At 36.2% G+C, this 10,565-nt stretch overlaps 1 protein-coding gene across 4 annotated transcripts; it reads left to right on the forward strand.

The window, feature by feature from the left end:
- Positions 1-753: 753 nt before the first annotated feature.
- On the forward strand, positions 754-9,177 carry LOC127801816 (common plant regulatory factor 1-like). Of its 4 annotated transcripts, none has more exons than XM_052337244.1 (12): positions 759-1,132; positions 3,067-3,208; positions 3,442-3,486; positions 3,613-3,708; positions 3,854-3,934; positions 4,446-4,603; positions 4,791-4,839; positions 4,962-5,010; positions 6,222-6,439; positions 8,169-8,246; positions 8,410-8,535; positions 8,665-9,177. In XM_052337244.1, exons 2-12 carry the CDS (start codon positions 3,149-3,151, stop codon positions 8,887-8,889), a joined length of 1,185 nt encoding a protein of 394 aa, XP_052193204.1. In that variant the 5' UTR covers positions 759-1,132; positions 3,067-3,148; the 3' UTR covers positions 8,890-9,177. The 4 variants fall into 4 exon arrangements, with proteins under 4 accessions (XP_052193206.1, XP_052193204.1, XP_052193203.1 ...); XM_052337243.1 differs by having other exon boundaries at positions 759-1,051; XM_052337245.1 differs by having other exon boundaries at positions 759-1,044.
- Positions 9,178-10,565: the final 1,388 nt, after the last annotated feature.

Consider the following 10,565-nt stretch of genomic DNA (forward strand, 5'->3'; position numbering starts at 1 on the left):
ATTTATTATGTACTTAAGAATCAATTAAAATTTATAATTTTATGACTAAATACATAATTAAATTATAAAAAATATAATTTTAATTGAGATTTGAGCGGATGAGATTTATTGAAATTTTAAATACAAATAAATTTATTTTAATTAATTTTTAAAATTAGATTAATTCTTTTACTGGTCGATAATTTGACAATTTGGATGAATTTGATGGGATGAATGTGAGGTATTTGAATTTTTTTTGGGGCCATGAACGCCCTAATTTCGCCCATTAAAACCATGAGAGAAACAAAATGGAAAATGAAATGGAGAGAGGATATTGCAGGGCACAGGAAGGGTATTCGCGACTTTTCACCACATTGTTTAAAAACTCCATTAAAATGACAAAAAATCTGCATTAACAAACAGGGCCTTAGATTAGATTAGATTGGTAAAATGACCCCCATTTTGGGGGGCGTTGATTGGCCCATGGCGGACTCCAAAGTGCCTATCCATTCCAGTTCATTGCCCCCCAAAGCACCACGTCAGCAAGAAAGCGGCGCGCCATTCGCTGGCGTGTATCCTTCGAAACCCTAGTCCACGGCGCGGCGGTCATCGAGCGGCCAGCGTACACGTGTACGGCGGAGGCCAATGCTGGGATAAATAAAAATTTGGCCAGCTCAACCACCGGGATAGGCCCAATCGTATGTACGTGTACACACATACGGTCGCCTATAAACGGCCACGTGTCTCGTGACGTGGTTCTTTCCTTCCTCCTCCCTTCTTCACCCCCGCTGCCCCTCCCTCGCCTCTTCCTCTCTCTTTATGCTCTCTGCAAAAAAAGCTCTTGCGGTTTCTAGAGAGAGAGGGAGGGGGAGAGAGGGGGGGGAGAGAGAGAGAGAGAGAGAGCGAGAGAGAATGCGGAAGCTGAGAGGCTAGGGTTTCGGCCCGAGTATATCCACTTATTTCTCTGTTTGCTTTGGCCATTGGCGATTTTCGGAGCTCTTTGGTTCCTAATTCGTTTTGTTCTTTCTTTGGTTCCGAGTTTTCGAAGCTCGTTGGGAAAGAAAGGTTGAGGGTATGCGGAAATTGGAGTTTGATTTGTTGGATTTCCGTGTTTGAATAGGGATTTACTATGTGGAATTTGGAAAACTTTGAGGTGGAACTTGTGTTGATCTCTCGAATTTGTCTTTGTTTCTGCTATAGTTTGGGAATTTGAGTGCTTTGTTCGGTGATATATATTGAGTTCCCTTTTTTTATTTTGTTTTCTGTTGTAGATCGTAATTTGAATATTTTTAGTTGATGATTTTAATTTAAATACTGGTTTGACGTGACTTTGGCCATAATTTACCTCTGTTCCAACGGAATATTGCTATAACTTATGAATTAGGGATGGAGGGAGGGGGAGACAGAGAGAGAAAACAAGAATTCATGGAAAAGAGAAACGGTTTCAACTAAGGGAGTACTTTGCCGATTCACAGAAGCGGATTAGTGTAATTTTGGAAATTTTCATTTTTTGTCTTTTGGAAAGAGAAACGAAAATATTTCTAGTCGCACTTACGAGGATAGTTTTGTAATTTAATAAGTGGTTGTACTAGATTGGTTGAACTTCAATATTTTTAGTTGTCATGGTGATGGTAAGTAAGGAAGATAAAAGTCGAGAAAGTTGTGCTTCTTTTTCTTTATTTTCTCTTTTGTCTCTTAATTTGCTTAGTTTGCTAAGATTCTAGCTGGTGCTGGAAAACCTGCAAGTATGTAGGGTGCATATGAATCTTGTTATATTTGGTTATGTACTTTGAAGATCTGCAAGGTTTTATGACAATCTGACTTGTCAAAAGGAAAAGAGATGTTAAGACAATTTGATACTTGGTGACCTGCTATTAGTTGAGTGACTTGGGTCTTACCATTAAATTGTTATTTATATTGAACCGACACAATTTCTGATTAATGGAAGGTCATATCTGCAGCTCTGTGATTATTAATTTTAACCTCTGAGGATATGGAATCATGGATACCTTATTAAATCTAGTTTTTTTTTTTTTTTTTTCTGCTGACTGTTGATTAATATTTTAGACCTGACAGGGAAAACACCAAATATACTGGGGTCTCATTTGTTTTGTAAATTGATTTTCTAGTGCCTCTCTTTTAGGGGAAACTAAAAGAGAGAGGGAGGGAGGGAGGGAACTATCAGTTGGACAGGAAAAGAAAAAATAGTTCAGTGAAAACTGAAAAGTAGTTCTGATTAGCTGTTGTTAGTAATTAAATTGGGATTATTACAAATCACACTTAAAAAAAATTGTTATGCTTGAGGAAGAATTTTGGGAATGAGGGCTTAGGTAAATAGCATCATCATTCTGGCCCTTGGCAAGGAGACTACTTTTATTCTTTACTCTCAACCATGTTTTGGACTAGGATTTGGGGGGAAAAGAAAAGAAAGGAAATATATAGGAAAATAAACTGATTGAAGTTAAATTTACATGACCTTTTGATGGGATTAGAAAATGAGAGGGAAAATGAAAAAGAAAAACTTCCTTAACGTATTGTCCTTCTTACTGTAGCTTGAAGCAATAATCTAGATACTTGTTTATTTATCAAAAGGAAAAAGTAATAAAAGGAAAATCTTCTTTAACACACTACTTCAAACTGTAGTTTGAAGTTGGAATCCACTTGTTTATTTATCAAAAACAAAAAGGAAAAAAGTGTGAAGCATTTCTAAATTATTTACCCTGCTTCTTCTGCTGGTAACTTTGTCCTGAGCTCATGATGTGAATCCAATCTCTTGGGTTATTATTGAATGCTCCCAGAAGTTCATCCCCCTATACAAAAAAAAAAAAAAAAAAAAAACACCAACACACTCACGCACACATTTGTCTTGCTGGGAATGCTACAGCATTTCAAGTTGATTGCAAATGCTGGGTTTTCACTCACTCTCCTTGTTCTTATTTTTAGTTACTTTGTGATAGAAACACTTCTAGTTTTTGTTTTATCTAAGACGACGAGTACCTATTGATCATTTGTCTAAATACATGCAACTTGTATTTCTTTCAGACATTTGTTTGTTGACACCTCACAACATTGTACTCCTTAATGCAGTTGACTGATATTTAGAGTGAACGAAACGAGGTGGCCATCAAAACAATTATTTTGTCACTTTGACCCTGTTTGGTGCTTGGCCATGGGAAATAGTGACGAGACAAAGACTTCCAAGCCAGAGAAACCATCCTCACCTCCACTGGTAAGCTAAAAACTGTATGTTGCTAACGTAAATTTTACTTACCCAAAAAGAAGACAGACAATAGGCTAAAGTTCGATGTAGTTCAGTAAAATCATTTATTTTGGTCTTGACAATTATTGACTAATCTGCTAAAACAGTTTTGCGCTGACTTGTGCTCTGTATTTAGCTGCATTTTATAATGTTGGCTGTTGATATCACTAACTGGTATTGGTCACTCTTTTTTGTATTGACAGGAACAGACGAGCATTCATGTCTATCCAGATTGGGCAGCCATGCAGGTTTTTACTTCTTCAATGAACCATATAACCTCTTACCATGTGTATTGCAGACATAATTCAACTTACTGTTTTCTATAGCACTCAATTAAAGCTGGGATTTTTTAAGATTGATTGTTGCACCTTCAGGCATATTATGGTCCTAGAGTTGCTGTACCACCATATTTCAACTCAGCTGTTGCACCTGGTCATGCTCCACACTCTTATATGTGGGGTCCCCCACAGGTCTGTTCCTATTCATTCATCAACTTGTACTTTAGTCGACCTGTTCTGCTACCAGAAGTGTCATGTTAGATGTGGAAGCAAGATACTAATGCTGTTTATAGGATGGTTTGTAACTTAAGAAAGTTAAAACTCTCTGTTCTCTCAGCCTATGATGGCACCATATGGGTCACCTTATGCAGCAATTTATGCACATGGAGGGGTTTATGCACATCCTGGAGTTTCTCTTGTAAGTCCACTTTCTACTGGTTTCATTTGGAAATAGAATGAAGATAGAATTAGTTAAATCTTAGATCATAATCGGAATTATAAATGAGAGCATGGCATATCATAACATTTTTAAATTGTTTCAATTAACTAAAATTAAAAAAAGGAAGGTTTCTAAAATGTTTCAACTGTGTACAAGAAATTATGCATCCTGGAATTTGAAGTTTGTTCACCATGAATGTAGCTTGTTGCCCTTTTCTTCTTTCTTGAATTACTTAATGTTCATGAATTAATTGAAAACCAGATTGAGTTGTCATGATATGTTGTACAATGGATCTATGGGTCATTTGACTTTTGTTAAGGGGCTGAATAAAGCATTTTTATCTGCAACTTTTTACTGGGGGTGCAGGGACTTGGTTAGTGTGATGTTCATTGAATTTTGAATCACATTTGTGATATGAGAAGGATAATTTTTTTCTAGGTGTGTAGGTGCACATGGGTTTGTTTGGATCTGACTTTAGGTAGCAATGCAGGCTGCTACTCCAAACCCAGAAACACCTACAAAATCATCTGGTACTACAGATCAAGGCTTAATGAAGAAGTTGAAAGGGTTTGATGGGCTAGCTATGTCGATAGGCAATGGTAATGCTGACAGTGCTGAGGGTGGAGCTAACCATACACAATCACAGAGGTTGGCTGAATTTTAATACAAGGATAACAAGATGTGCTTTTATTTGTATTTTAATAGCACTATGGTACTCTTTATGTGTCTGAAACCCTGCCTTCCTCTTTATGATATGTAACCTTCTCAATTGTATGCTACCTATTTGGCATCTTGTAGCAAGGTTAACTTTTAAATTTTGTCAACATGTCAACAGCACGGAGACAGAGGGTTCAAGTGATGGAAGTAATGGTAATTCAGCAGGGGTAAGAGTTTCTCTCTGCTTAAATGCAACATTCTATCACCTATATTTTTGGCGTGTTGAATTGCATAAAATACCAATATTGTTTGATGTAGTGATCTTGCATCTTTCTTGCATCTTTTCCAGGCAGGTCAATATGGCAGGAAAAGGAGCCGCGAGGAAACACCAACTACTGGTACTATTCATTTTTCACTAAGATCACTCTTGAGTAACAATAACCGCTGCTTGGTTCACTTAGACTCTCTTTTCCTCCTAATAGATTGAACATATGCAGCGTATTTGGCATGGTAAAAACATATAAATGAGTCTGATGATTAAAAATTGTCCACATTACACTGAATTGGTTTGCTTACTCTGTTCAAGTTTTGGTGCTGAAAGTTGATAATTGGTGTTCTCTGCATTGGAAATATGGTAAATAAAATAAACTGCATGGTTTTACTTCGGGACATAACTGCTAAAGGCCTAAATCTTGAAATGTTCCACTGACTGATTTTTCCACACTTCTTCTGTTATCTAGAAATGCTGACTGGTAGTATCAAATTGTAATTGACGCCATATTTAAGTGTCCATATTATCATAACGATATGTATGTATAAGCTTGCTTATGATATTTGATGATCTGATTGTGACATCCTTGTGATTAGTGTCTCAGGCTCTGAATATGGTGTTTGTTACAGACCTGTTTTGAATAGTGTCACCAGCAAACTTATACTGTAAGCTTGTTGAAATATCTGCTGAATGTCTTTTTCCTCCCATCTAGTTCCAACTTATGTTCAGTAATCTCAAGTTAGGATGACTTAAGAAGTGATTAATCTGAAGATAAAGTTGAATGAAAAATTATGCGATACTATTTCTGGTATTCAAGTTCAGCTTGGAGGTTCAAATCTGGGATCATACTCAACGTTTGAAAGCCAGGACATTTGCATAAAGGATTCTTAGGGGAACCGCTGTACCCCTGAGTTACACATCCAGGCTCTCTTCCTATCTTATTTAACAGTACCTATTCTTAGTCATAGTTATTTTTTCCACATGCTTTTAAGAAATAGACCAATAATTGGTTAGTTATTTGAGGCATATCATACTTTTCTCATGTATGTGTTTACTTGATTTGATGCATGGATATATGGATGTCTTCGTCCTTGGTATTTGAAAAATCTAATGTAGATAGGAAGAATGTCATTATTAATCAGCAATGTTGTCTAATTGTTTCCGAAAGTCTTTGTTGTTACATTTCATTTATGAGTATTATACCCTTCTGAAACAACCAAACTTGAAAGCTACAACTTGAACCCTAAACTTGAACCATAAGAAGGTAAAGGAAACAGTTTTGAAGAAACAGTTGTGGCTTCATTTATTTGTTTGTTTGCTGATTTGTTATGCCATCAGGTGGAGATGCCAAGACTGAATCAGTTCCAACTGGTGAAGTGAATGGAGCATCTGATAAAGTTATGGTTATCGAAGTCCCCCCTTCAAGTGTTGCAGGAAATGTGATGGGGAATGCAATGGCATTGGAGCTAAAAAATCCTCCAAATGCAAATGCCAAGGCTAGCCCAACCAATGTTGCCCAACCTTATGCAATAATGCCAAATGAAACCTGGTTACAGGTACTGCCCGCACATGTTCCTCCTCTTGCCATCTGCATCACTCTTTAACATTTTGTGTTCATTGAGAATTTTACGTACTTTGTTGAGATCAGCCACTTTATTGGGACACAACTTCAAACGTCACAAAAGATGCACACTGATCATGCTGGTGAAATCATTCATTCCAGAGGTGCTGCAGTTTTGGAAGGGGACTAGATATGTTAACAGTATACTAGTTCCGTGGCATAATTTAAGGATGGGAAACGGGTCTTGAATGTATAAGACATAAAATAATGTCCAAAAACATGAAATATTATTAATCACCACTTCTTTTGTATAAAGACAACCTCAATTTACAAAAACATTATAATATAAAATCATTTCAAAAAAAAAAAAAAAAGAAGCAGAAAATTAAAAGATTATAAAAATAAAAAGATTGGATTTATGTTCACATATGCCTTCTGGTATCAGAAAAGATAAAAGAGGGAAAAAACTAAAATCCAATTCATTCAGGGTAAGAATTCTGTAAATGAAGAATTACTAAAAACTAGAAATTTTCTTAATTTGGAGCACAAAAATGATAAAGGTTACCCTGTATGTTGCCCAATTATTCCCGCTTCACACACTCTTCACTCAAAAGAAGTATGCAAGATCTCTCACGGATAGAATAGAACACGAATTGAAAAACAGAAAAAAACAAGAATGCACACACACATCAAAAGAACACGCGATGTATCCTGTATCCTGGTTCGAATCTCCTTTGAATAAAGATGACCCTACGTCTAGACTGTTGAGGCGTTGGTTCCACTATCTTGAATACGAAGAGATGATACAAGCACTGTCACACACAGCCCTATATGCAAGCTGATTGACTGGAGATTACAAAGCTCAACAATCACTTTTCTCTCACACACAATGCACAATCTCTCTCATGATACAGAATGATTCAGTGATCTCAATGATCCCTCCTGGCCTTTTATTTATAGAACATAAGGGGGGGCGTTACAAGGAATTAACTACCCATTAAACTGCCTTATAAACAGAATGGCAGTTGCCATTACATTCAACCTAACTGCTACTTAACAAATGACCGTTAAACTTGTTTCCTTTCTGAATCCTTTCTACTCCCGAGACTCCAGATTAATCCTAGGCAAATCTTTTTAACTCTATGTTTTATCATTCTCACTATGGAAGTACATTGTACTTTTTGTAAAGCCATCTTGGATTGACTTGTCAAATTTTAGCTAATTCAGATTATGTGAAACAGGTTACCTCTAGCTTGTTTTCAGTGTTGCTTGGCCTTGTTTTAGTCTCAATACACCCCAGATTCTTTTTTTGTCACCATCCTCGTGTTATATGTCAGTATCCCTTCTTCAATGAAAGTTGTCCTTGTGTTTAGCAAAAAAAATGTTATGTCCCTTGGACCTCTGGGATGAAGTTGAGTATGATCAGCAGGATGCTTCTTTTGTTGGAAATCATTGCAGTGTAGTTCCATTTCAACGAGCATGCATTGTATTTTCGTTTTTCTGCTGTGCGCATTATGTAAGATAAGTATATCAACCACACTGTTTTTGCCCAAGTTCCTTTTAAATGCTGACTGTCCTTATTGGATACTACTGCTCTTAAAACTCATCTTCCATTATTTGTGCATCAAAAAGTTTGGGGTGGACTCAGATGAATGCTCCCATGGATTTTAGAGTTTGTATGTTGAATCGAACTTCTGCTTTGTGCTTTTGATTGTGTACTCAAGAATGAGCGCGAGATGAAACGAGAAAGGAGGAAACAATCTAATCGAGAATCTGCAAGAAGGTCCAGATTGAGGAAGCAGGTATGATGAAATATGAAAGTGCATGACTTGAATCTGTGTCCGTTAGTTTGTATCATTCGCTAGTCGCTATGTAGATTATGGTCTCCAAAGTCAAATTATAATCCATGGTTCTGGCTAATAATGCCCTTTCCCCCACTCTTGTTTTTCCCTTTCCTTGCCCCAGGCTGAGGCCGAAGAACTTGCAACGAGAGTTAAATCCCTTACTTCTGAGAATACGACACTTAGGTCTGAACTTAATCAACTGACTGAGAATTCAGAGAAGCTGAAGCTTGAAAATGCTAAGCTAATGGTACAATACAATCTTATTTAATGCATTAACAATTTTTGATTTGATCCGAAACCCATATAATTAAGAAGTTTGTATATGTATCCCGTCACCACAGGATCTCATGTGTGATTATGGGTTTGTTGAACTCAGGACAAACTGAAAGGTGCGCGAGGAGGAGGACAAATGGAAGAGGTAGATGACAAGAGGCTGCCGCTGGGCACAGAGAACCTCCTTTCTAGAGTCGACAATTCTGGATCAGTTGACAGAAGCGACGAAGGCAGCGAAGTGCCTGAGAAAAATTCAAAATCAGGAGGTGCAAAACTCCGGCAGCTTCTGAGTGCCAGCCCGAGAACAGACGCGGTCGCAGCTGGCTGAGAAACGAGGCGAGGCGAGGCGGGGCGACTGTTTTTAACTTAAAAATCATGGGCTAACTGTGAGCCCAAAATTACTGCTAACGGTACTGCTGTAGTAGTAGGGTAAGGAGGAGAGGATAGATGAATAGGAGGGACTGTTTGAGAAGTTAAAAAATCAAACATGAAGATGATGAAGATTTATAGTTTGTGATGTGGTGGTGGTGGTGGCTCTCTCTGAGCAAACTGAGATGTGTTTTATGAGATTTTCAGAGTGCCGGGAAGGCCACTAATAGTGGTTCAGTTATCTCTCTCTCTCTCTCTCTCTCTCGCAGAGTAAAAATATAGATTAGGCGTCATCTGATCTCTATATGGATCTTCTATTTTATAATCCAGTTAGTTAAATGGATCTGGAAAGGGTTTGATTACTGGAACGGATCATGTTACCTTCTCTTCTTCTAAAGAAGCATTTTTAATGTATACTGTTTAATGAAATTTAATGGAAACTAATGCGTATTTATAGAACTCAAAAAAAAAAAAAAAAAAAAAAAACTTAGGAGATAATGAAAGTAATTGGGTCATTTAATTAATACTATATTGATTATTAAAATATAAATTGTATTAATTTATTCAAAATTTTGAGCCAATATTAAATCAGTGGTGGTTTGAGTGATTGAAATTAAATTATGACCTTGCCCTTTGCCTGACTGGTCTTAGATAAATTATCAGAATTCCATTGGTTAATATGGTGTATTTTGTAATTTAAATGGAGCATGTTCTTAATGAATAAAAATGCTTGATTAGATTAATTGTTTATTTAGGTGACATGCTGGGAAAACAACACAACAGGTGGCATCTGCTTTGTTGAAAATTGATATTTGTTTTAATAAAAGTTGAGTGGACTGGATTGGACGGGACTGGACTGGACTGGTCAAGACCCAAGATGGAGCGGAGCCCACGCAACACAAGAGCCCAGGGGCGGAGGTGAACATGACAAAACGTCAAGCAAAATTAATTCTCCATCATATGTCATGCCATGCTTTCTAACGAACAATTTTGGCAAAAATATATATTTTAATTCTCGTAATTTGTGCCTTTTTTTATTTATACATTTAAATTTTTTGTTATTTTAATAACACTACTAAATTAGGAATTTTTAGTTAATTGCACGTCTCGATAAATTTATTGAGAACAATAAATTTAATGGTGTAATTGAAACAACAAAAGTTTAAGGGTACAATTGACTTAAAATTACATAGTTCAAGTGTGTATTTGAAACAACAGAAAGTTTGAGTGTGTAAATGAAAAAAAAAAAAAAAAACAAGTACTAAGATTAAAATATGTATTTGGCCAAACAATTTTTGTAAGGTTTAATAATACGGTGGCTCTTCAACAATTAAAAATTATGCCATTTGGTTTTTAAAGTGCAAAGTATCAATATTTGGTATCTTAATTATTAAAATTTTTTGCTTTAAATTTGTATGGTGACCGAAAGTAAATGGAGCCGTTATCTATGCTACATAAGATGCCAGTTTAAATAAAAAAAATCATGTCAGCGAGATACATTAGATTAAAGTTAAATTTAATATATAAATATGATATTTAATTTTTTAACAATTAAAAACTTTGACATTTGATCTTGAAAAATAGACTAAATTTGATAAAAAAAAAAAGCTTAAATTTCATAAAAGTCCTACAAAT

Source organism: Diospyros lotus, chromosome 5 (assembly GCF_014633365.1).
Source record: "Diospyros lotus cultivar Yz01 chromosome 5, ASM1463336v1, whole genome shotgun sequence".
NCBI lineage: Eukaryota > Viridiplantae > Streptophyta > Magnoliopsida > Ericales > Ebenaceae > Diospyros > Diospyros lotus.

What these genes read in the sequence shown, in the direction of transcription:
- LOC127801816 (XM_052337244.1), top strand. Translation starts at nt 3,149, where the DNA reads ATGGGAAATAGTGACGAGACAAAGACTTCCAAGCCAGAGAAACCATCC. An exon ending in AACCATCCTCACCTCCACTG is followed by an intron (nt 3,209 to 3,441) that starts GTAAGCTAAAAA and finishes TTGTATTGACAG; the next exon opens with GAACAGACGAGCATTCATGT. An exon ending in GTAATGGTAATTCAGCAGGG is followed by an intron (nt 4,840 to 4,961) that starts GTAAGAGTTTCT and finishes CATCTTTTCCAG; the next exon opens with GCAGGTCAATATGGCAGGAA.